Raw genomic sequence first — 26,998 nt, 5'->3', positions numbered from 1 at the left:
CCGACACTTCGGACAAGATTGAAACATCCATATCTGTAATTATATATATCATAAACTGACATTTGGTACAGGATGAACAAACTGGCTTTGACCCGCTCGATTCTACTCACATGTCCAGTGAAGTACAGCGATGGAGGGATGACATCTTTTGGTATGCCAGCTAGCAGTGCACTCGTTCCCTCGACAAAACGTTAATGCAATATTTCATTGGGTCTTGGACTATTGAATAGATAAGCAGACTAACTTGTGTGAGATCTGCAAGTTTGGATCAGCAAAATAATCATCCGAAATGAACTGTGCTTTTAGGATTAAAGAAGCTTACGTCATCAATCAATCATCAAGAGCCGAAAAGCTAATGTTAGGATACAAAATTGTGTGTAAGCACCCGACCTCTTAGAGCACACACACATAAAAGGCAGACCCTAAGGATTTATAGCTGATGAATTTGAAAAAGAATTATTTATTTATGAGTGATCGAAAAGGACGATGTATCAGCTAGCTGTTGCTATAGCTAATTAGCCATGGTCAGCATGCTAACACGCTAAGCTAAGAGATTAATCAATTTAAGTCTGTGAAGGCAGTATAGAATTTTGTACAGATATTATTCTCCCCATCAGGATGATCTTTCATAACTTCTACAAACGTTTATTAACTTCTGTAACTTCTGAAACTGGACTCTGTGTTTGGTGCTAATTTGCAGATTCTAGCAGCTAAGATGCTAAAGCTAAATGTGAACATTGCGCCGCTAGTTGGCTCTAGATTCAAGGTTTAAAAATCCACTTTGTCATTAGCTGCATTTACATTTGCATTCATTGCTTTATTCATTACACTCTATGGATGCCTTATTACAAAGAATGATGTGTCTTGGTTTTTCCTGCGCTTGATAAATTGTCTCTTCCATTCACGCTCCTTATTAGCATGTAAACCTTCCCAAAAGAACACAGGAGCAATCCGAAGTGAATAAGTGTGCTTTTCTCCACTCCTCTTTATCTCAGTAAAGCTAAGTTGGTGTAATTGGTGATTATCGCTCCTTGATGTGTGAACTGAGGGATGCAGCTGTCTGTCTTCTGCTCACTATAGGTTTCCACTCACTAACACTGTTTATAGAGCAGCGTCTTTATCTCACCCGAGTCATTACACTCCACTCCTTGTTTGTTTTTCGTTTCTGCTGAACCCCACCATCCTTGAATTCTTTATGTTACCCATCTTTAATTTAATGTGAGCAGGGAATGTTGTTGTAAAATCATTAAGGTGGTTCAATAAAGTTTGTGTGCCAAGGAGAGGGCCGTCTGCTTTTCTGCCTCCTGAGCAATAATGTGGATATTATCGAACAAACCCTTGAAGAAGTTCAAGTTCAACAACTGGAGGGGAGGAAAGTCCGGGATGAAAGGGATTCTGTTGAGGTGATAAAGTGATTAGGGCTCTAAGGTGCTAACATGGTGCCCGGAGGAGGAGCACTTTGTTCCAGAAAATAATCTCTGGACATCGTCAACAAGTAAAAAGCAGGGGAATAATTGCGTAAGAAAGCTGTGAGTCAGAAAAGGGCCTTTTATCTTTGACATGTTAACACCTTGCTACTGCAGCCAGTCTGTGTTTTGTTAAGTGAGAATTGAGTTTTCTATGAGGAAAAACTGTCTCTTATTATTGATAATGCTTTTAATGTAAATTTGATTCACATTACAGGGCTGTAGCCAGCTTTTTAATCCCCTCAACGCATCCCTTTCCCCCGTGAGAGAATATTAATCAGACGTAAAAAAGGTCTCTAAATCTTACTTTTTTGAATGTACATTTTTAATCAGTCTTGTATTTTCAATTGCATACAAAAGAATGGTTTGAACTCTGCTCACTGATGGGAGGAATAGGATGGTGGAGGAAACCTGAATGCTTTATATACTGTTGTTATGGTTCTAAAAGTAGTGGAAGATGGCGCTATTTTAAGATTAAGATTCAACTTTATTGTCATTGCACAGAGTACAAGTACTAGGACAACGAAATGCGGTCTCTGCATTTGACCCATCCTAGTGTTAGGAGCAGTGGGCTGCCATTATGTACGGCGCCCGGGGAGCAGTGTAGGTAACCAGTGTCTTGCTCAGGGACACCACGGTGGCACTTGGTCTTTCGGGGACTTGAACTGGTGACCTTCCAGTTCCCAGACCAAGCCCCTATGGACCACCGCCCTTTAGAGGTATGACTCTAACTTTGTTCTTGATGTGCAACAGTGCAAGGTACAAAAAGGGCAAGTTGTAGTTGATTAAAGATATGGGGCGAAGCCTGCGAGCTAGTTCAGGCAGTCAACCCGAGCACCAATGATACATTCGCACATAACGCCCCTCGTCACTCTTGCAACCAACCAAACATAGTCTCCTAATCTGGCGCTCTATTTAAGCTTTTGGATCCGCCTACCTCTGCCTCGCTAATGCAGCTGCTGCTACTGCTGCTGTTTCCACGCTGCTAATGTGTTCACCTGACTGCTGCTGCGTACACGTTGGCAACGCTCATCTGCCCCACCACCACCCCAGCTTCCTCCCCAGCTTCCACCTGTAGGCTCGGGGGTTAGTTATCTAATCATCACTCAATGTTCTATGTTAATATGTGGAGTGACGAGGCCTGAGCCTAGACGCCAAACTCATACTGTTTCTAATAAACATATTAATGAAACACGTGAGTTGTCTGACTGAACTAAGGATGTGGTGATAAGACATCTCTCAGCCAGTCACATATTAAGATGACAGTTAAGCATGAAGAAAGCAGCTCAACATATGACATGAAGCTAAGATTGTCACTTTCCTTTGTTCTTTAGACCGTCTGGGAGTTGTGTTGGATTAGGAGCCTGCTTCTCTTTGCTGAGAACAAGCCGACTTCCTCTTTGAGGAAAACACTGCTTGTGTTCACCACTAATGCCAACTCAAGGTAAGCCCCAAAACAGTCCACTTTCAAGCCAGCTATTTCTACTCTTCCTTCAAACACATTTAGTGTTAGAAAAATGAACAGAGACTAAACATAATTAAAGAAACAATTACCGAAATTGTCCGATTTTAATGCAGGAAACAGATCTAGATTTTGGATGTCTTTTCTCAGCTTATGAAAGAGCCTATTTACCCCAAATTTTGCCTTTTTAATACACGTTCAACCTGTACAATGTCTGCCACAATCACCCAGAGAATTCCAATAACACATATAACTAGCTCTGCTTGAATGTCATTGTGTTGAAACGAACATGTCAACCATTTAGTCTAAAAGTACTGAAATCAGCCCATAAACTACACTCACTCTGTTCTTTTTGCCACAACATGTAAAATGCTTCTCCACTCATAATAAATCTAGCTCACTACAGGTTATAATTAACTTTTGACAGCAGCCATGTGGGAAATCGGCTGTGGAGCTGCTCAAACTGCAAAACAGACGACCAAAACTTCTGACATGCCAGATATATCCGTCTGACAGGAAGACATGCTGCCAGAAACATTGGTTCGAAGGTCTGGCTTTACCGTCCCCCCCCCCCAGTACATTTCCAGTAGATCTGACCTCAGCATGCTCCTATTGACCCTAATAAAACAAATAACTAACACAGATTGTAATTTATACGTCTACAATCTCCAGTCAATGACAGACACGTTCGATATAAATGTGTCTAAGCAGTCAGTCGATGCTGAATCTATAAGGAAAGAAAGCCAATAGATTCTTACACTGCTGGCGTATTGGATGTCACTCCATATGTTCGTCTCCCTGGAGAGGTCCGACGTCTCAAACAAGTTGTCCAGCACCACCTCGCCGATCATATCGTGCCGTGAAAACCGGTCAAAGTCAAAGACGCTCATGTGGAGCTTCCGGATGGCCAGCTCGTCGTAAGGCACGGGAAACTGGAAGCTCTCGTTGAATATGGGGTTGAGCATCTTCCGGTGGACGCGAGTCTGGAACTTCTTGCGGTCGGGCAGCAGGTACACCTTCACATAGGGGTCGGACGTGCCGCATAAGTCCTTGGCAGGGAGGTCCGACGCCTTGATGATGTTCACTATGAGGGCCTCGTTCTCGTAGTCGTACTTGAGAGAGAAGTTAATCCTGCCACAGTTTTTGCTGCTGCCGTTCTTGGACGAATCCTCCGACTCCAGGGTCTTCTGCTGGTAGAGTTCTGGCTGGATGCGGCCGATACTCGTGGGCTTTTCGTCATTGTCCGGCATGTAGTCCATTCCCAGGTCTAGACTACCTACCTGCATCTGCCTGGGAAGGTGTCTTTTGAATGAATTGTGCCTGCAGGGGAAGAAGGAGAGAGAGTGAATGACAGGCAAAGGTTTGTCTTCAGTGGAATTTTGAAGAGCAGTGAAGACGAGCGGGGAATATCAATGGGGGTTGAATTCAAGAGAGGAAGGTTTTGAATTTAAGGGTCCTTAGCGACCAAGCTGACTAAGGATTGTATCACCCTACTTCAGGTAAAGTTTCAATTGATTAAAAACCCAATGGTTAGTAAGTTGTGTCCTGTGTTAAAGGATAATCGCTTGCATTGTTTTTTTACAAATGCATGAAAACAATTATGCGAGGAAGATTGCCCGCTACTCTGAAGCCACTTCTCAGTCATATGCTTGGAATACTGATTAAGAATCAGTCTGCTTTGCATTGAAACCCCCTTTAGTTTTCCATTTCCCTGCTTAGATGTGGAATGGTCTGCTGTGTTGTGTTAGGAATGCAAATTGCTGGAATTGTGTTTGGGTTGTATAAAAAAGTAAACCCATAATGATGCCCTAAATGTATAAAATAATCAGTACAACAACCAAAAAGTTCAGTGACAGCCAAATGAGGTCCTGGAGGGGGGGATGAATGATGGTTTGCTTTGTCAGGACCCTAAAAGGACATGTTTGCTGCTTTAGCCTATTTAAAAATAGATGTACTTTTCTATGCCTAGTTGCATAATGAGCAGAAAGGACTGATGTGCACTTAATAAAATGGTAAAAATGTTCAAGTTCTGCTGTTCGTAATGTTTCGCCCTTCTTATTCCAATTATTTAAATGAAGAAGTAATCACTTACACTTAGCTTTTCCATTACTACTCACAGAAATCCCTCTAAGGCAACACAATGTACATTATCCTTAATAAGTAACTGTTGAATCTCCATAAAATAGTGGAAACTAATTTGGTTGGATAGAACATTTCTCCCCTCATTAAAGCCTAATTAAACGTATGTCGTCCCAAGTCGCTTTGAATGTTCAGATGTACATTTTCTTCACGTTAGATTAATGGATCTTTTTTACCACACGACTTTATGTAAGCGCTGCCCGTGTGCAGCTATGCATGCGCCCATGTATCCCTCAGCATGTTCACACATGGATAAGCACCTCGTCTTACACACACACACGCGTGTTAGTGACTAACCGAGTGGAGGAAGCCGGCTCGGTGGTTTGCCTCTGCATGCGTTGCGTGCGGCGCAGGAAGTGCTCCCTCATGGAGAGCTGCACTTCGGCGGGGATGTCGGGAGATGTGTGGCTTATCTTCACCGCCGCCTCCAGGAAACCCATCGAGACCATGGGGTCTTTCGACTTCTCTGTCGCCATGGTGACCGGTGACTGCAGGGGGCTGGGCAGAAGGATGGTCGGCTGCAGCGGGCAGATCTCGGGGTCGCGGGTCAGGGTGAGGGACGGGCTGGCGAAGTGGGCCTTAGTCCGCCGAGGCACGCGGCACAGCTTCCAGGAGACGAATGTAAGAAGGCCCAGCAGAGCCAGGCCGCACACCACAAACACGCCAAGCAGGAGGCCGAACGAAGAGCCTGGTGGCGAACAGCGGGTGGGAGATGAGGAGCAGCACACAATATGGACAGACAGATGGTGATCACAAGGGTGGAGAGGAGAGAAAAAGAGAAAAAGACAGCGTTTTCAACCTCATTTTTTACAATACAAATCCTGCAGCACACAAACAACCAGAAAAGTCACTAAATATGTAATTCAATCATAAGTCTCTCAATTTGGCTTCAAGTACCTAGTTATGAGAGCTTTCTCTTGGTGCTTTTTCTCATAATAGTCACCTGCTTCTCAGTTTGTTTACGCAGGCGACGCTTGTTTTGAAGTGACGCTGTTTCATTTGGAGATGACGTTTAAGTTTGCTTTGGACCTCGGCACTGTTTGATTTCATTTGCATCAACTAATTAATATTTTGTTGGACAGATTAAGTGAAATTGGACTATTTCCCGAAGCACACCTGTCGATCTCTTGGTTGAAAATGACTGTTAGGACAGGAATCTGGTGCTATACTGGTGTTTTTAATAGGACAGTGATTCATGTTGTATACAGGGAGTTGTGCTTCATACATATTAAGGTACCCCCTTCAGCTGAGGGGAAAAGGAAAGCATATTAATGTAAACAAAATAAAATATGACTATGCGTCTCTTGTATACAAACGAGAGGAGGATCCGACGTCGCCAGAAAAAGTAATTTAGCATTGAAATATTTTTAAACAACCATCCATATCAAAATCTAGACATATTGAAGTAATAAGAAATGCACCTGGGGAAGGGGTATTTGGGGTATTTGTTCTTCTAATAATGGTTTTCTGTCATATTAGAGGTAAAAAAAAAGAAGCAATTATAGTTTGACAAATGATTTTTATCAATTTGACTGAAAAAATACACATGGGAATAGCAACCAAAGGTGTGAGACGGATTGGATCTTTTTTTAAAACGTGAAACAGATAAAAGAAGCACAAGTCGAACTAATTTATTTTCCAACTTTTTGGATTATTCCCGGGGAGCAAGCTGCATGCAAAGACCCGGGGACGTTTCAAGAATGCTGACAAGCACTGTGCAGGGATTCAGAGCGACCGAAACACAAAACATACACGACTGTATCTCTGGGTTTTGCCTTTCGAGTCCCTCCTTTTTCCCCTCGATCTAAAGTAATTAAATTTCTCCACTCAGATGCTGGGAATGTTTTCCACGCTTTGTGTTTGGTATCAAATTCAATTCTCTCAATTCTGCTGGAGCGTGTCCTTCCCACGAGCCCTGATTGGTTTGATTTAGCTACAATAACTCACGCTGAGGAGCATGCCTGCGTCCTTTTTAGAGGATCCCTGAATTCCTGTCCCCACAAAACTCTTCAGAGACAGCAGGGCAAGCTTCAGGGAATTAAATTAGATGAGCTCTTTTCTAATATTTGCTTGACTCCACGTTTTCCTCACTTAAGCAAAATGTGAGCATTGACAAGCGCGGAAATCTGGGGTTAAGTTTGAAGAGAAGATGATTTATTATTTATATGGAATAGGAGATGGGAACTGTATTATTTAGTGAAGTAAAGGCACCATTCCCCCATTCGTCAATAGTCAATTAAAAGCATACGCCATTCATTTTTGTACTTAACTTCACGTCTTACTTATCTGTAGTTGACCAAAACTTCATCAAAACATTTAACCACCATACCCCCAGAAGAATTTAAACTAAATGAAGTGCCAGTTAAAATGAATTTATGGCTTGCAAAGCGATGGACAGGATTTAACTCTGGGGGATTTATGCCTGAGGATTTCTCAGCTGTCCACAGCTCTGGTCTCCCCATGTCTCTGAGATTTCACACGGCTCCCCATAAAGCTTCGTCTCAACCGGACTGTCGCTCGCACAGTCTTCATCCGACGTCACGGCAAATTGAAGTAGATCCTGTGGTGTGGTACTGAAATACGAACACCCGGGGTGACGATCTTTCGCTACAAAATGCATTGACAGGTCAGAAAATGTCTATTTGAGAATGTGACTCTGGATTGTGTTACTTGTATCACTGCGGCAGCACCCTTCAAAATCAAGTATCCACTAAAAGATATGACAATATGACATGTCTCCATTCTTTAACGTTCAAAAAGCTCTTTATGTTTCTCATACTGCCTGTGCTGCAGCACCTCTTTTCACCCTGTGTCTGAAACCAGAGCCCAGACTGCTCTGATTGGTTAGCTAGCCAGCCACGGCTTAGAAATGTCCGCCCCTTAGACTATCAAGCACAATGTATTGGAGTCCATGGAGGTGTTTCAGGCAAGGGGAGAGTATGTGAGAAACTCCCTCTGGAGGAAACGCAGGGATTTTAGCCCTTGCAAACCATTTACATGCACTAAAACATAATGTCATACACTACAGGAAACATAAAACCCCAAAAAGCCTCTCTATTAATTACATTATTAAGCTATAACCTTTGGAACCAGATTGATTTGGGTGTTTGACGGCTTGTTTTTTGCCAAATGCCAATGCTGCATTAGCTATTAGCAGATCTAGTTTACAATGAACATGAATACATGATAGTATCCTACAAACAATGATGTTATATTGACTCTAAATATGTGTATCATGTTCAAAGTTTAATGAGTTTGTGTTGCTAAGAGGCTCTAATTGTCTTAAAGCAGCCTAATTTGAAAGCCTTCCGTGACGTCTGTCTCACAGCTTCAGCTTTAAATGCCAAACTCCAGTTGCCGTCTTCCTTTCATTCTTTAAAACATTGGCCTTCAACTTTTCACCTTTAGTATTTTTGCATGACCTCGCAGTGTGAAAAGATCTGCACCAGAGTACGTCAAATTGAGATGACGTGTGAGAGGAGCCACGCAGACATGAGTCACATCACATCTGCAGAGGTACTTTTCATAACTTTTTGCTCTTTGTATGACAGGTGCCGTATATAAACTATGTAAAATGACGTTCAAGCCTTTACGTGTTTCATTTATTTCTACCACATGGCGACTCCTGTGATAATACCAACAGCTGTCATGAATCCAGTCGAGTTTGATCAGGTTAATGAGAGAACCACAACACTGCGACTCCTACATGAGTAATTCCTCCCGTAATGACTGCAGGAATGGAAGTGTTGATTGCTCCTCCTGCCGTCTAGTATTGAGTAGACGAGGCGTACTGTACGCAGAGAGCTAATGATGCAGATACAGTGAGAAGGGAAGAGAGAGAGGGGCGCAGTTTGATTTAAAAGCCATTGTTCTTCCCCTCTAGACGGATGGGTAATGGAGCAGAGCCGTGTGAACTATTACTTCCTCTGGACCTGACAGCGTGGGACTTGACTGACCTCAGGGTTTAGCACACTATTAATGATCCCACCCACACCTTGCCATGAAGGAGTGGACTATCACTATCCTGCGGTCAATCACAAGGGTATTTTCTTTTCTCTTTCACAATCAATACTTCAGACTCAATCTCAAGGTAGAGCCCCTCCAGGTGGGGAGGGGGGGGGGTGTTTAAGGGCCAGGTGTTAAAGGGGCATGGTGAGTCATCGCTGTGTGCAATATTGGAAATCTTTCCCAATAAAAACGTTCAGGGATTAACCTTTGAGCTGGGGGGACTTGCGTGGAACGGTTGACAGCAGCAGTGTTTTAAAAACGTTGTGGCATGCTTACCCTTTCCCACAGGCTGGAAAAACATGGAGCTCTGCAGCAAGCAACCGGTGGCTTCACTCCTCCCCCGCTGCATGCTACGTGTTCTTAATAAAATATCCGTCTCATTTTGGTCATCAGGTGACTGCTGTAGTCCCACCCAAGCAGAGACATGATCTGTTTTTCGTGCACAAATCTAATCAAGGTTGCTGTTTCTGAAAAGTCGAAGAGCAAAGTGAAGCCCGGGGGTTTTTCTAAACCTGGTTTCCATAGTAACCCTAGTCATTATAGAGAGTATGCACGCCGTCCGTTTGCGAGTCTGAATTGAGTCATCCTCGGCCACTGAAGATGCCACACACAGGTCACGGAGGCGTCACAATGCGGATTGTATGTAACTTTACTGCAGTGTGAGCTGTGATGGAGACACAGTGTATGTGCTGTCATAACAGGGACTGTATTAAAATGATTAGGGTTCTAACTTCCCTTACCCTTATTACTTGTTATTCCTCCTTTCATTTACATTTCATTTAGCTGACACTATTTATCCAAAGCGACTTACATTAAGTGCATTCAAACATAAAATCAAGACTCCTGCAAGTACATCTCCCACCTATAAACCCAACCAGGTTGAGTGCTACTTCATCAGCTTCACTTGAAGACAAACCTTGTGCTGCATAAACTATTTTGGTTTAGTTTTTCTGTTTTATTAGCCATGGTGCAGATGAAACACACTAGAATACTCATCACCTGGTATATCATTTGCATACATTTGGGAATTTGTATCTGATTTTTGAATATCTGCTAAACTCCTAGAGTAGTGAGTATTTTTTAGGAGCTTTCCAAAACAAAAAACACAAGAGCAAAAGTGTGCATGATCAATTAAAAAGCGTCTATCTGCTTTAACGTGAGCCACAAGCATTAGCATGCCTTCGAATTTGACGTATTTAAGCCTTATTTCTTAAGGCACTACATATTAGCTAACCTTTATGAAGTTACATTTTTGGGTGAAATAACTCGACCCATGCCTCTTTATTTTCATTCTTTTTGCCTGGCTCACTTTAGTTTCAATCTGTCTACACAAACTCATGTATACAGCTATAATGCGCACATTTCAGACCATTTTACACCGTCATAATGAATCAGAAAACTTTCATTGTTACCGAACTCTTTTGCACACTAGCCGCAGACAGTTACACACAGTTGTTTTGTCAGCTGACAAAATCAGTTTTGTCTCCAGGCCAGGCGTCTGTATCTAAAAAACCCGATGGAAACATTGTGAAGAAATGTGTGAGGGGCTGTTCGGGGTCATGTTCCTCACCATAATGGCTTTGCTGTTGAGGTCTGCGAGGTGGTGGGTGGAAAGGCCAATCATTTGGAGCCGTCTTTTTCGTGTGCGTGTGTGTGTGTGTGCGTGTGTGTGTGATGCGTATGAGTTGCTTCCCCATTGGAGACCGTTATGGTGAAGAAACAGGATACAGTGGCGGTAATGGTCTGAGTTTAGAGCAACATAAAGTGCTTTGGGTTTGCGGATGGCAGAGAGTCTTTGTTGTCGGTGTCTGTGGATGTTGTTGGTGCAAAACTCGTTATTATCCAGAGTGAGCTGAGAAATTGAAGCACTCACAGTTTCATTATTGAAGGGGCTCACTTTCAGGAGCATACTCAGCTCTCTTCTGGAACATATTAGCATACTTTTAAACATGATTTCTCTCAGACTTTCTGTCAGAATATACCTCTTTTGACCCTCCGTCTGAATCACTTCCTTCTTGACATAGCAACACTAACGTTGGTTGCTGCTTGAAAAACTCTTTATTTATAATCAGTAGGAGAGCAGAAAGAGAGGATGCAATCCCCCCTTGTTAGCAGAAGTGCATGCCCTTCTGTTCCCTGCCATCCTCCGTAGCAGAGAGCGTGCAGAGGGAGAGGAGATGTTTACTTTAGTATAATATGTTAGTCTGCCTAATTATCGATCCTTCACATGACGCTCATTTGTGCATGGAAGGATATATGGCCCCCGAACATGGCTCGGAAATAACAGACAATAACCGTGCTGCGTATTGATAAATCCATAGCGCTGTCCGTGGTGCTGAAGTAGCAGATGGATGGCGAGTTTCTCCTCTGAGTCCTGCCCCTCTGTTAACCCCCAACCTCCCGTATTTCGTTACATGTTCATCCAAAGAAAACCCATTTAAAGAGACCTTATTAGGGTTTTCCCTTTCCTCCAGTCTGTTATTTAGGTTTTTGTGCATGTAAATGGTCTGCAAAGGCTAAAATCCCTGTGTTTCTCTCCCACACCCCTTGCTGAAACACCTAAATTGGACCCTTTTGTTCACTTCAGTAACACAGTGACAGCGCTGTGTAACACTCGCACTTCTATTGGCTTGCGGTCACAACAGAGCCGGCTAGCTAACCAATCAGAGCAGACTGGGCTCTGGTTTGAGACAGAGGGTGAAAAGAGGTGCTGCAGCACAGGCAGTCTGAGAAAAATAAAGACCTTTTTGAACGTTAAAGCATGGAGACATGTCCCAGGAGAGACACAAATACAAACCTGAAAATGAGCAGAATAGGGCCCCTTTAAAGAGTGATGCGATTCAGCACCACAATAATTTCCCTGTAATCCCTTACCACCTCTCAGTCATTAATAGCATTATAATGACTGCTCTGGAATACACATTTCCCCAAAGGCCATTGTCTAAGGATCGTGGTGTGTGCTGGTGCTCTCTGTGCCCTGTAGCTCACAATTACTCATGCTCTATTCCTGTCGCAAATGATATCTGATATTTCCATCGGGGGAAAAAAGAGCTGTAACTGTGGGCAACGCAACAGTCTTTCTCTGATTTGCATACCTTATGATTTTAGTTTTTGCACAGATTAAACCATTCTTCCCAAAGACCCCCTCCAGCACCCACAGATACATTTATTTCCTGCTACCCATAATGTGTAAATTGCAGCAAGTGTAAAAGTAATTTCCAAACCTAACATTTAAGTGTAAGCGGATCATGTGCAGTTGACTTGTTATTAATGGTTGCAATTCCCCGAGAAAATTAAAGTGGTTAAGGAAAAGCACACTTTAGAAGACGAGCAATGACATTTCATGAAATTGGAAAAGTGCCTCCACTTTTCTCAACTGCTTTCAGCACAAATAAGGCTTTGTGCTTTACTACAGTCTCCTTAAATTGTAAATGTTTTCCCGGACAAACTGGTTTCAAAGCTGTCAGTCGTAGCCTTCCTGTTTTCTTTCCCTAAGGGGGCATATAAGGCGCTTTAATCTCGATGTGGGTACCTCAGCCATTTTTGGATTCCTCTATCTCACGGTGTCGTTTTCAGAGCAATCAGGAAATCCCATAATCCCCCAGATCCCCCAAATCCTAAAGCCCCACCAATGTGAAGGGGAGTTGAGACGGCAGCATATCAGCTGGAGGTGGGGAGAGGAATTTCATACCATGGCAAAAACAGATGATTTATTTTAAATCAGGCTCTTAGAAAAAGCAGGTTTTGAGTAGTTATGCTTACTTAAAACATTTAAAAGTCATTACTCATTATTGATTGCTTAGTTTTGAGTGAATCCCTGTGTGGAAATAGGGTTTGTAAACAAGTTTAGGGTTAGCAAAGTAGAACGGAAGGTATAGGATGTTTCATTCAGCTTATTAAAAAATGTATTTCCCTCCCGGCTTGTTTGCAATAAAGATAGAAAGAGACCGGACCTTTTAAAGACACAACAGATAACCTTTTTCCATTATGTGAGCTCAGCTGCTTTAAGCGAAAAAACGGAATATTGGGTACTATGTCAAACGCAGCGGTGCGAAAAGATTTGGAGGATGCACTTTCTCTTACTCTTGTTTATCAGCTCAATCACTCAGTCTGCTTGACAGCTCCACCCTGCAAGGCCAAGAGCTACTGTCAAGTGGAAGTATGTTTAAATAACTTACGGCTGTCTGTCGTGTTGTTAGAGCAGGCTTGTGTTTTTTGTTTTCTGTCTCCGTTTTGCCAAAATGTGCGACAGAGAAGTCCGGTCCAGAAAACTGTCACGGTTAAAATTGTCAAACTCAGTGACAGTTGAGGAAAACAGTCACTCAGAAAGACGGGGATGGTTGGAGAATATTCAGCTGTACTTATCCCCTATCATTTGAAACATAGATGAAATAGACTGCGTATGATGTCTGACCTGATGGTTACAACTTCAAAAGGAGATAAAGTTCAAAGCATTGTTCAATTCTAAATTGGCTTGGTAGCAAATTGTTTGTTGTAGATCACTTTGAAGGACAAGTTTGACATTTTAGGCAATACACTAATTTGGGTGGAGAGAGATAAGAAGATAGATACCACTCTACTCCATAAATGCAAAATCTGTGAAATATTGCCAACTTCCATCCCAATTTCCGACTGTTGCCAAAGAAGAATCTATGGTATTCAAAGTATTTGAGTTCTCATTGTGAATTTCTTTACTGATTACTTCTTCAGTCTTTATTAATCGTGGGATGTAACTATACATTCAATCAAATCCTGTAATTAAAAACTAGTTGGCATAATTGTTCTTGATTAATTCCTTTTAATGCAACTCCTAAAGGTGTACATTTTGCGGATAATACCTCCGTGCAGACACTGTTTCCCTTGGTTACAACTCCTTGGTGACCACTAGCGTCAATTGTGGGATTCCTCAAGGCTCCATTCTGGGACCTGTGTCGTTCAGTTTCCGTATGTTACCACTTAATATATCACAGAAGATATAGGAATGCTTTTCATAGTTATGCTGATGATGCACAACTCCCTCAGCCGTAATGATAAACCGGTTCTATGCATTGATCATGTCAACTCGTGGATTTCACATAATTTATAGCCAATTAACAAAAACAACACCAGATGTTCAATTTGTCAGAGAAAAGTTCCAGAGTAAAAAATATTGTCATTCTCCCGGAAAAGGATATTTTGACTCTCGACTCAAAAATGTAACATAACGGTTTTTTTTTTACCACCTTTTTAGAAATGTTGCTACAGTTTCTCTAGCAGGCAGATTGTGAGACTTACTCAGGGCTTCATTACCACCCTCTGGGCTGGAGAGCACAGAAGTCTCAGAACGGACCAATTAGAGTGTTTGGACCGGTGTCTGGAGAGCTGCAAGTTTGCCTCCTGGATGTTGTCAATGGGCCCTTGAGCAAGGCACCTGACCCCCATACCGCTCCCCTAGGCTCTGTATAGCAGATGCCCTGTGCACTTATACCAAGATGGTTTGATTGCAGTCGATACAGTAGCTGCATTTATACTAGAATGCGTTCGATACAGAGTCTGCATTTCAGTGTGTAAATGTGTGATGATTCAAAGTTCAATTTGCATTACCAGCAGGCTTGATTACTTCTATGCTCTACTTTCTGAATTAACAATAAAGAACGAGACCCCGCATCTAACCTTTCCTAAAGTCCCTGCATTAGATGTCCGTCAATTGCAGCAAAACACATTGTCAGGTCCTTTCACACGAACCGGTGCCTATGTACATGTCACACATGCTCCCCCAAAGATCCCTCGGGTCCTCCGACTCGGGTGTTTTAATTGGCTAGAAGAAAGACATACGGAGAGGCAGTGTTTAGTGTCAACTGTCCTCTCTGGAATAGCCGGCAAGAAACGCTGATGGCATCACAACCTGTAAACACAGCTTTAAACTAAATCTTAAGAAATATATTTTTATTTGAGCAAGTTAATCCAGAGGACTTAATCTAACTCATACTTTATGTCCTATCTTTCACTGGGTTATGGTCTGGTAATGTATTATTGTATTGGTTAGGGTTAGGGTTATATAAGCTGTTTACATTGAAGTCCCTTTTAGTGATGTACTTTTGGACCGTAGAATATCTTTTTGAATGAAATGATCTGAGTGGTTCTCTCACCACTGCGTAAAAGTTAATAATCCTAACAAAGGACGTCATTAACTTCCCCATCAGTCATATACAGTTATGATCCAGAATAGAATGTAATAATCGTCTGTCCTACATTAGCGCCTCTTTTTTTAGAAATCGACTCGTCTTACATATTTCTCCGTCACCCAAAAAGTTCCCACTCTGCGCTTCTTGTTCCCACTCTCTCACTACACAATCACTTGAGTTTGCTAATGGACTTTAGAGGGTTCAAACAATGTAACAGCTCTCACACTCAATAATCCACCCAGGAGAGAGGCTCTCTCAAGCTTTTCTCGCCCCACAAGTGTGAAGTTAATCAAAGCTCAGTCTCTCTTCCCCCTGCATGAGATATAATCCTACCAAAGGTTCAAACGTTGTTGTTTCCTCGCTGCTACCTCACTGCCATCGGGAAGCAGGTAACCCTCAACAAAGACATTGCTATTCCGGCTCGAAAATAGAGAATTGAGCCCCCCTGTTGATATCATGACACATCTTCCATCGCAGACCCAACTGTTTTGACTGGAGCTGGCAAAGTGAGAAGCAAAATAACCTACTTTTATGTCAAGATAAGTCTTTAAATGACACTTGTATTTAAACATCATGTAATCATCCTCCTTACTTTAATAATGACAGAGAGGTATAAGCATACCTTTATGGATTTTCGATTCCCCGTTTCATTTCTTCCTACACTTCCTGTGTTTAAGTGTATATACATTAGAAAGATGGACTCGGTTATGGATGGAATAGTTGCTTTATGGAATGCTATGCCTCTCTGTGAACATCTAGCCTAAATTTGGTGTTGGAGTAGACTGTGTGAAGGATCAAAACATTAGGGTATAAAAAACCAAATCTTGCAGTAAAATATTTTCTACACAACCTTCCATTTAAAAAGCTGGACATATTAAAGTAAAACAACATAGTTGTGGTTTGTTGTTACTCGGCTGGGGGTGTTCTTTCTGGTTTGGATTATTAAAAGCTAATGTTTGTTCAGGATTCTTGATTTTCTGACTTTGTGATTTGGATGCACTTATTGTTAGTTCCTCTGTAGAAGAAAATGTAAGCTAATGAAATGCAATCATCGAGAAAACCTACAATATTTAACTCACTAGCGAATTCAACACATTCTGGCCTGAGTGAATTTTCCATAGTGTCCAATATGATTACATTTCTGTGTTCAGCAGCCAATCAGGAGCCACGAGGGAGCCTCCCGCTGAGCTGTGATTGTTGAGTTCAGGCCAGAATTAGCATCTGGTGCTATCACACAATTAACCTGCTTGTTGACCAGGCGCCCCTATCTCTGTCGCACAGCTTTCAGCCTGCCAGGTTGCCCGTTACTCATGGGGGCTGTTTGCAGAGAGCAAATGTTGAAATAGATTGCAGTGCTTCAGAGGGCCCGTTCAAGAGAAAATAAACATTAAAAATAGAACGATTTATAGCCGTAGATGTTCACGCTGTTGCTTTTCTGTTGCAGTTTCCCTCCTTAATGAGAGCTGCTGAATCAATCCATTTGTCATTAGCCCTAAAATACACAATGATCTTTCATCATTGATTTACATTATGGTGATAAATTAAACCGTTTTACTGTTTTATTATATTGGTTTAACATGTACTTACTGATAACGTTTAACAGCAACTAAAAATAAATCATTTACAGCTCCTTCTGATGGATGAACGTATTGATTGTTACATTAATAAATACATGTACCTTTTAATAGTGAATGTAATTTGCATAAAATATAGTTTAATCGTTAAAAATCCACGCAAGAGTAAGACACTACTGGTTTGTAATTACACTAATGTGAAATTTGTAAATTAGGAGAATTTACTTCAGATTTAACGTGTACATTTGAATCACTGGCTTGACACCACAAAGTAACGCGGAACAAGAAAGTAGGAGGACTTTCCTGGATGTTTGCGCTCTGGTGGTTCCCATCTGAGGGACTGTCGCAACACGCTGCGGTAGGTGAACTATTGGAATCCTCCTGGACATTTTTCCGTGTGTGTGAGCAGCGAACCCGGACCTTTCCGGCTTTTTTTTTTTAAGGGTGCAATTCCCCCGGTTACAGCTCAGAATGTATTCCCACTTCAAAAAATTGGTATTTTTCGTGCATGCCATTTCATCTAATTGTGTTTTATTTGACTTCTATCTTCACTTTTTGCTGTAACCATGTACATTTCCCCCTAAAGGTATTCTGATTCTGATTAAATTGGACAGCAGCAAATGTTTTTACACTAAAATGTTGAGCGTAAAAAAAGCAAACGAATAACTAAATTAACGCAACACATTAAAGTCAAACTCAAACCAACATTTCAGAATGTAAGTTATTCCTTTGGCTCTGTGAAATATGTAGAGGAAATTGGAAAATGCGTAACTATAATAAGAAGTATAATTTATTCAGAAAGACAAAGAACTTTTATTTGAAACGCAATTTATTTTAAGTGTACATTTGTTTTCCAGCTGATTTTAGCACTCAAACACGCCATCGCCCATGAGAGTGTGGAAATGTCTTGTTTACCCAAATAAAAAAACTGCTATGTGACTGTTGGGAAATCTTCTCCTTCATCCACTGGAAGCATAAATAAACAAGAAACCGCCTCAGTGAGAAAACATCTCTCCAGGATACGTCTGTTTGCAGTCTGCATTTTTCTTACTGTCGCCATATACCATGGAAAGACTAAAGCCAGTAATGAGTTGGTTCAATTAACAAGTATCGTCTGTGACGCTAAAGCCTAGTTCATCTTAATCCCGTGTGAGTTTATTAACAAATCAATACGGCACACTGTTGCACTGGGTGAGATGTTCCTGCATTACAATGAGCTCTGTAGGATGTTGTTGTTTTTTACCTCGTACACAAACTCCCTGCAGGAAATAATATGGGTATGAATCAGAACATGAGAAAAAGATCCCTGGAATACATTAGTGGTGTTAGACACACAGAAACAGTCAAACTGAAACTAGATGTTCTTGAAGTAGGAAACAGATTTCAGATCAAATTGAGTCATGGGATTTAACAAATATGGAATCTTTTCCAAATACAGAGCCACACGGCATACATGAAACATAAGGATGTATATATAAGAAGAACAAATATCAGAGTTTTCTCTAGAAAAATATAGTATGAAGGCACTGACGTTATTTCCCGCCTAAATTAAGGCCTCGCCCACTTACCGGAAAGTGACTGCATTAGAGCGAAGTGGGAAATAATAGTTCCTTCATGTCCTAAAGTCATATATTACACCTCAAACAACAAATAAATCCAGAGTTATGGTTTCTTTACTTCCTCTACGGGAAAAAAGGAGAATCAAAGACACAATCTGATTCAGAAATCACAGTTTTTTTCTCGTCCGCCGGCAGACTCACCGCGCATCCATCCCCTATTTATTCGGAGCTCCATTAAAGCAAAGCTGTTTCCGCCATCTGTTGCTTTATTTGACACCATCTTCATATTTCTGGAGTAATTATATAGTTTTTGACCAACAGAAATATTGTTTTCTGGGCATCACTTTTGAAAATTGTATGGAGAAAATCTGCGTTTTGGTACGAGGGCGCACATTGAAAGTAAGTAATTGCGCAGCGCCCCTTATAGACAAAACCCTGACTTTATAGAAGCAGTGGGATTATTTTCTTCCTGTTATTTCATTGTCTTTGACATTGATGAGCACTTTGCATCGGCTTCTAAAGTAATTGCTTTTTGACGCCTTTTGACACTCTATAGGTGCAATGTTCCCGATCATTTTCTATATGCTGACATTTACAGAAAGAGCCGTGTGCAATAATAGGCATAAATAGCAGCTTCAAGGAGCTCAGTGAATTAATTGAGAAATACATTTCATTACTTATCGAAAGAAAGTCACACGGAAGAGCCTACATTTGGTCAAAGGAAGCTTTTCAAAAACCCTGTTGAAGATGTGAACTTTGAAAAGACTTTGAAACTTCTCCTCTTTAAAGGTTTAACAACGGAAGAAACAATCACACACAAATCCAAATTGAAGGCTTGACCATGCTTAGTTTGTCTGTGACTCACCACCCGAACACCATCTGAGGGCTCTGCAGGTGCTTTGCAAACCGTCCGAATCGTTACGTCTTTAACGCACCTGGGTGTTAGGGAGCCTCTGGGCGGTAATTAGATGTTGGGCTCCTGTGGTGGTTACTTTATTAAGCACATCTTTATTTAGAAAACATTTCTGCACATGAGTCATCCAAATCACAAGGACAGAAAGCACTAAAGACCAGGGGAGGCTTAACTTATCCAAAGTTGGTTTTCCAAACTTTTGTGCTACTCATTGATCCATCATCCAATATGGGTATCCTCAAGGTGTTCTGGTCTGAGACATACACACCTGTGGAGCTTCAGGATTCCCACAAGTAGGGCCAGGTTTGTTCTGCGTAGGATGTGATGAACGAAGTAGAAATGATCTCGTCATGTTTTAAATCTGCCGGCGTTAGATTTGCTTTCGGAGTTCGCTTTGCTTTTCACTTTTCTGCAGCTAGATTGTAAGAAGGCTGTAATTGAAAAAAGCCTTTAAAGTCGAGGAACGGTTTGGATATCTTAATTGCAAGATGTACATTAATTCCAGTTTAATTCCAGAAACAAAGGAGTGGTGGCTGGGGGATCATGAATAGCCATGGATGTTTTAATGTAAAAATAAAGCATTTTTTCCTTGCAAGTTAAAGAAAATTCCAATAAAATTCACCCCATATAAAAACAAGAATGCTTTCATGCAGAAATATGTTGCAGGGACTATATAATCATCACACTGGTGTTGATGGGTTTGGAGAGGGATTGCAAAATGTCAAAATATCAATATTTTATTTCCAGGTAATATCCCCCAGCCTTACCCACAGGCAATATGTTTGCGGGTCACTGCTCTATCCAAACACAGAGTGGACTTCCCTCTCTGTACTTCAGTTGTTTTGAGTCCCTGACTTTGAGGCACCTCATCATTGTCCCCGCCCAACTCGGCAGCCAGAGTCCGTTAGCTAACTCTGTCATTCCCCGAGCAAGCTGACAGATGGTGCGTCTGCTTCCTGCCTGATCCATCATCCTCACAGAGTCCCCCCATCATCCTGTAAGTAATGACCCCCGTACAGAAAGCCATAAAAATATCGGCCAATATGACCTTGTTTTATTTGCCTAATTTGGGATTTGGAAAGAAAGTAATATCATAAAGCAGCTGGTGTTTGAATCCACATATCAAGGACTCATGAGACGATGCTTTCAAATAATAAAAGCTGGAAAGTACGCCTTTACAAGCGTGGAGAGCCTTTAATGGATCATGCTTTCTGCATGCCACTATATGGATGTTTTAATTCACAGAGGCATGCCAATAAAAACTAACGGGCAGAAATCCGGCCCCTTGTAAAAATAGCTTAAGCTCATTTTCAGTCTGAGTAACTTTCATCACCGGGGATTTTAAATGGGTGTGCAACATCCATTACAGACAGAAGTCATAACCACCTCGTAATGCTTGGCGAAAGCTTTTGCTCCTGTTAAACTGCATCTGTGGCCTGAAATATTGCATTGTTAATCATGGGGAATAAATAAGGCCATCCTGTCGTGTGCATAAAGAGGGCATGAGTGATATATGTGCTGTAGCTTCTTAATGTCTCTGATTATGTTGAGGAAAAATATGTGGGAGACACATAATTGAAATGGTAATAAGTGTTGGCACACTCCAAAGAGCCTATTAAAATGTTAGATTGTTTACCAGAGGCTGTCAAGGAAATGGATATTTAATGGAGTTTGTTTAGAAGCCGGAATTGAGCAATACATATGTAAACATGGCGTAATACTAATAACTTGTGTTGGTGCTGTAAAGACTTAACTCAACACTGAAGGGAAAACAATTCCTCGCATTTTAGCCGAGCGTAAGATAAAAACACAATATATATGGAGATGAAGCAGAGAGGTAAAACACAAACTGTACCAGGCATGTCCAGACAGATTTCATTCGGACCGCGGCTTCGGCCTTATCTGGTATTATTTATGGCCCGCTAGCTGGTTGACATTCCCTGAGTGACGCCGAAAATGTAAGCTGATGGTATATGCGTTTAGCTTTTCTGCTCAAAATGCTGTATTTTTGTTTAGGTATTCCGTGGTTACGTTTGCTTTGTGTGGAAAAAAATAGAAAGTCTGCTCCTGGTTTTACCTTCGGTGTAAAACCAGGAGCAGACTTTGTTTGAGTACTCCTTGTTTGTGGGCCTTTGAACTGGATTGAACTTTTGTCGGGGTGGTAACCAACTGGACTCATTGCTAAAACTGTATAGAGAATAGTGCTTTTTGAGTTGTTCACGCCTGCCTGAGATAGTACAGATAATTGTGATGGTGAAAATTGATATAAAGAAGGGACTATTGGCCCCCTGTACTTAGGGCTGAACGATTTTGGAAAATAAACTAATTGCGATTTTTTTCCTCAATATTGCAATTGCGATTTAATATGCGATTATTTTTTCAAGGTCCTCTTCTCATGTATTTTTCAACAAACACAAGCAATAAATCAATCGTGATCACAATCGTGAACCTCGTGAGGTAGCAACAGTAGCGAGGCACGTTCTGCACAATACCTGACGTTGCAGCATCTTCCTTTTTAAAGCCAAAATAACTCCACACAACTGACGTGCCGCCCCTCTTTGGTACCAAACTTCCAGCCGTGCACTCTTCTGACGAGCCTGAGGCCATTGTGCAACAGGTTCAAGCGAAGCGTTGACTTCTTTCCCTGCCTGCTCGGCTTCGCTCGCAAGTCACGTGACCAGTCAAATCGCAGCCTTTGCGGTTGGAAAACCTTGTTTTGTCATATCGCGATATTATCGCAAATGCAATTAATCGTTCAGCCCTACCTGTACTACACTATTTCGTTGAATCAATTCTTGCTGTTCTTTCTGGTTACTTCCCAACTGATCCTTTAAGTAACTGTCCAGATAAAACTGAACATTTTCCTTTTTCTTTTGACAGAAGTGCTGTTTTTTTTGTCTTTTGACCGAGCCAGGCTCTTAATGCTAAGCTAAACGTATCTGCTGCTAGCTTCATATTTACCCTACAGACATAAGTGAGATCCTTTCAGCTAAGTCTCGGCTAGAAAGCAGATGTAATTATATCTCGGGCTGTAAACGTTTACGCTAGCTAACGTGAGCTAAAGAATCTTGGGTTCTTAAAAAAGTTCTGGTTGTTTGATGCTTTAAATACGTAAAATTGACGGACTTCATGCAAAAACAACCTCTGATTTCTCCAGTTTGTCATGCATTTGTTTATTACACCTAACTTGTTTGTTTAATGTTCTACAAAATACAAATAAATAGTATTTAAACGTATTATTATACTTTAAAGATTGTTGTTTGTCATTAACCGAATTACATTTTGTATTCAAATTTATCGTAAAACCATAAGTTCTTTGACTACATACTTTATTTACTCATCTATCCAAAGCTCGATTCTCAACAACACTTTGACGCATGCTTTGTAAACTCCTCACACAGTGGAGGATAAAAACCACCCCGTCATATTTCTTTGTGTAGGCGGGATCTTGGCTCGACCTGACCTTCAGCCTTTGGGCCTCGAATGATGGCCGCAAACAACAAGTCAGTCCGAGGCAATGATGCATCCATCACTCCCAAGTCTGTCGAATTAACCGCGGCCTGACATTTGGGACCCACGTGTTTGGAAGAGCGTCGTCTCATGAGACATTATAGCTCAGCTGATAACATGAAAAATGGCAATCAGTGAGCGTTTCATCATGGGGAGCGTTATCGGGGTAAAGCCAAGCCCAGCACTGCTCGACAACCTGCAGGGCACTGGCAGCTAAATCCACTCGTGTCTCTTCTATGTAGCGACGCTGATATTATCCCTTACATCTTGATAAATGGGTATCGATCGTAGACATCCGGCTCAGAAGCTCTCTACACTGCATAATGGTGTCAAGCATTATTGTTTTAAACTGTGCTTCCATTACTGAGAAGCAATTAATTAAACATCGATTCATCTTGATCCTCATATTTAGCTTTGAGGTGTTTTTTCATACAGTTTTTGTTAAGCTCTAACAAAAGAAACCATTGAAACCCTTTTTTTCACCCTCCTGTAAAGCATTATGGGATACATCATCCAACACTGAAACTGTCCTTATTGACTTATTGTGCAGAGGGAACCTAAATTTATACTCCTCTATACACCGGACAGAAACAGAGCGAAAGCTTGCCTTCAGGCGGTTGTGGTTTTGTATTTGTTGCCGGTGTTTGTTGGGAAGAGATCACAATGTTCAACAACATCCGGATGTGATGAAAGAAAAGGCTTTGTAGCTGCAACGTGACTTACAGTAAGAAGCGAGGCCTGGAGCTGAATAAAATAAAGCCTTTTAAGCCTGCCACTCATGACTGTCCTGGATTTCATAGATATGTGTGTATGTATTATTTCAAGTGCGTTTTCATCAAGGATTTGTTGAGAAGCCGTATCAAAATGTAATTCGGATAATGTTTGAGAAGATGTCACACCCTTACCAATATTTCTCAGGTTGGTAACATGATGGGAAATGAAGACATCTTAAAAGCTTAAAGATAATTTCGCTAAATCCAGGGTTGGAGGTGTATTTTACAAACATTTGTTGTAATATTTGTTGAAATTCTCTTTGTATACCCCAGGTTATCAATAAAACTAACGCTCGGACTCAAATAAATTAATGTAATAAGCCTGTCCAATCATTTTGTTAACTGTGCACTCATTGTGCATCATTAGCTTCTTCCAGCCAGGGGTTTTGAGGGCCTTAACGTCACATCTGGTCAAAATTAGGCCCCGCCCACTTTCTGGTGAAAATCCTGCATTAGAGCGAAGTGGAAAATAATAGTTTGTTCTTGTCTTAAGGCTGCTGAGTCATATATTGCCCCTCAATCAACAAATAACTCCAGAGTTATGGTTTCTTTACTTCCTCTCCAGAAAAAAGGAGAGTAAAAGAAAGGATGTGATTCAGAAATCTCAGTTTCAGTATCAGCCTGCTGCCTGCCTCTCGTCCACCGGCAGACCCACCGGACATCCATCCCCTATTTATCCTCTGCGAAGACAAAGCTGTCTCTGCCGTCCGACCAGACATTTGACACCGTCCTCATATTTCTGGACTCGTTATACCCTTTCTGACCAACAGAAATGTTGTTTTCTGGCATCACTTTAACATTTTACGGGGAAAATCTGTATTTTGGTTTGAGGGCGCACGCCGACTGTGATAGGACACAGCGCTCCTGTTACCCGGTTTAGACACAACCCTGATAGCCGTGTTTGTTGTTCACACTCATTACGATATCTTTTATCTCACAACAACTGTTTTGGGTTAAAGGCTTTGGATAGCGCCCTGTATGGAAAGGCTGTCAGATGTAGAGGCTCGGTAACTTTCGTGCTAAGTTTAGCAACTTTTCAACACATATTTTCTGAAAATGTTTCCCCATGTGAATGTTTTGCCAGAAGAATTGCATTTGAAACACATTCAGGCCCTGTGATCCTTTCAAAGGAAATATATATATATATATATAGTAGTTCTTGCAAAACACACAAACAGAGGGAGTGAACGATGGCAGTTTCGTTGTTGCGCTGCCACAGGTCACAGAATCTGATTGGGTGCAGCATATGGTCCAGCACCATTGATACAGGCTGAGAAGAAGCAGTCGTCCTTATGAATGTATTTTCCACACGTTCTGTCTTTATCCTGATGGACAGTACATGCATTTTTTTATTCAAGGGACTTGTAGATCCCCAGCTTGTTGTAAGCATCCTTTGCCGAAGCGTATCTAGACTTTGGAAGTAAGTTAAGGCAGACGGCCAACGCTACTTGCCACACAGCCATCTGCATTTCAGTGGCAGCTGCCCCGCAGAGCCTTTTCTCTCCCTAACAATTCAGAGACGCAACATTTAGCCCCTCATAAACAGCATCCTCCTCACGGGTGATTTAGCTTCTCATACTGCCGCCAAATAAGGGCTCTCATTGTCAGTATATCCCCTTGTTTACAAGAGCAATTTTATTTCCTCTTATGGACAACCGGGGTATTGATCCAGGGAACACGGCTGTCAAAATCCAGCCCAATTTTATATTGTATTGAAACAAATTGTGCCTGGAGGGGGCTGTCAGGAAGCTCAGCATTATCTCAGCCCAGCCTGCATCCATGTATTCCCAGCTGTGTGCTTTATGGGTTTTATAACACCACTGTGCACTATTGTTCACACGCTATAAGCCTCCGCACAGGGACGCTTTAAAGTCCAGCCTTACTTAGTGACATTTCAGTGGGATGTCATAAAACATGTCACTGGGGAGAGGGGGAAGACTACAAATGCCAGAATCCCTCACAAAGAGGAGGAAAATGACCCCAGCGGCTATCCTGATCACACACAATCATGTCAATGCTGCTCACACACTCGCATGCATGCATGCACTCGGTCACATGCGCTCTGTAACACATCTACAATCACACACACGCTGTACACACACAGCCTGCCAGGAAGTGCCACCTGGGTCCGGTCATGGCAGGAGGCAGCAGAAGACTGATAAGACGAACTGGATTTATCTAATTCAGCCTACTCCCAAAGCTGCTGCTGCTGCTGCTGGAGGGGGAGGAACCGGAATAAAATCTGCACTGTAGGAACAGGTGATGGAGGCAGGGGATCCGAGTGTACCGCAGAGATGAACATAAACACCAACCGGGTTTACTCGACACAACAATTTGTACTTTATGCCGCATTTGAAGGCATGGATAATTGCATATTAACACATTCACCAGCTAAGATCTGTTGTGCAATATATAGTATATACCTCCTATATGTATATGTCTGCTATCTCGTAATTAGACAATTTAACTCCTGAAATACATCTGTATCACCTTTACCTGGCTGCTATCACACTACTTTATGCTTCACTACCCACAAAAACACTGTTACTGGTACTGTTTGTCCATCTGTGTATTTGTAATTTTTATTTCTGTCTCAATATTTTAAGCATGCCTCTTCTATGTTTGGCTCTTCGCTGTGGCAGATACGTTGTAATTCCCCTCTGTGGGACGAATAAAGATTTTCTGATTCTGATTAATCTGCCTTCGCTGACACGAGGCATTGGGAATGCTGCTGTATCTCAACCCCCACTATCAGCCCCACAGCTCCTCATCAAAGTGTCATGATGCACGTTGATCAAAAACCAGCAAGGGCAAAAGAGGAGGAGACGAAAAGTGAGCAAACAGAAACAGACAGATAGAAAACATGCACAAAGCAGTGACCTGACTGAGGAAGTCTCTCCACCTCCACCTCCACCTCTGCTGCACAGGTGTAGTTTTAGATCACTTGTTCAATAATTAATAAAAGGCCGTGGAAAGGACAGCTCAGTAGCTAATGCCAAATTTAACCCGGGTTCAGACAGCAGGATAATGGGCAGAGGTGTGTTAAATAGAGCTGCAGACATCCAGTCTTATTAAATATTAACACGGTGCTTCATGAATGATACAGAAGACTATGATATAGTTCGGAAGGCTGCCAAAAAATTAGAAGTGTTGGTCAAAAATGACCAGATTATAACTGTATTAATAGTCTTTTAAAAGCTGGTTTTTCCCCACTCAATAAACAGACAAAATGCTCCCTTTTCAGACAAAGTACACAACAAAGTATTCCCATTGTATTCTAATGGGCTGATAAAAAGCCTCCGCTGCGCTACTGCTCTGCATCTGAGAGCGAGTCGCTGTGCGTCTCCCCCTCACACATCCCCCAGCACACCGACAACCTGCAACATGCTTCACAACACCTCAGCACAGCAGTGAAACCAAGGCAGGGAAA

General features: G+C 41.8%; 1 protein-coding gene across 1 annotated transcript in view; it reads right to left on the bottom strand.

Moving 5' to 3' along the window:
• syt6a (synaptotagmin VIa) overlaps positions 1-26,998 on the bottom strand; it is a 62,835-nt gene that overhangs the window by 11,767 nt on the left and 24,070 nt on the right. The window contains exons 2-3 of the mRNA XM_063896988.1: positions 5,365-5,755; positions 3,687-4,248 (exon numbers count right to left, since the gene is read on the bottom strand). Coding sequence (XP_063753058.1) covers positions 3,687-4,248; positions 5,365-5,755 — 953 coding nt within the window. The remainder of the gene's footprint in view (positions 1-3,686; positions 4,249-5,364; positions 5,756-26,998) is intronic.

This window comes from Eleginops maclovinus, chromosome 1, assembly GCF_036324505.1.
Source record: "Eleginops maclovinus isolate JMC-PN-2008 ecotype Puerto Natales chromosome 1, JC_Emac_rtc_rv5, whole genome shotgun sequence".
Lineage (NCBI taxonomy): Eukaryota > Metazoa > Chordata > Actinopteri > Perciformes > Eleginopidae > Eleginops > Eleginops maclovinus.
This window is presented reverse-complemented; position numbering and strand designations above follow the sequence as displayed.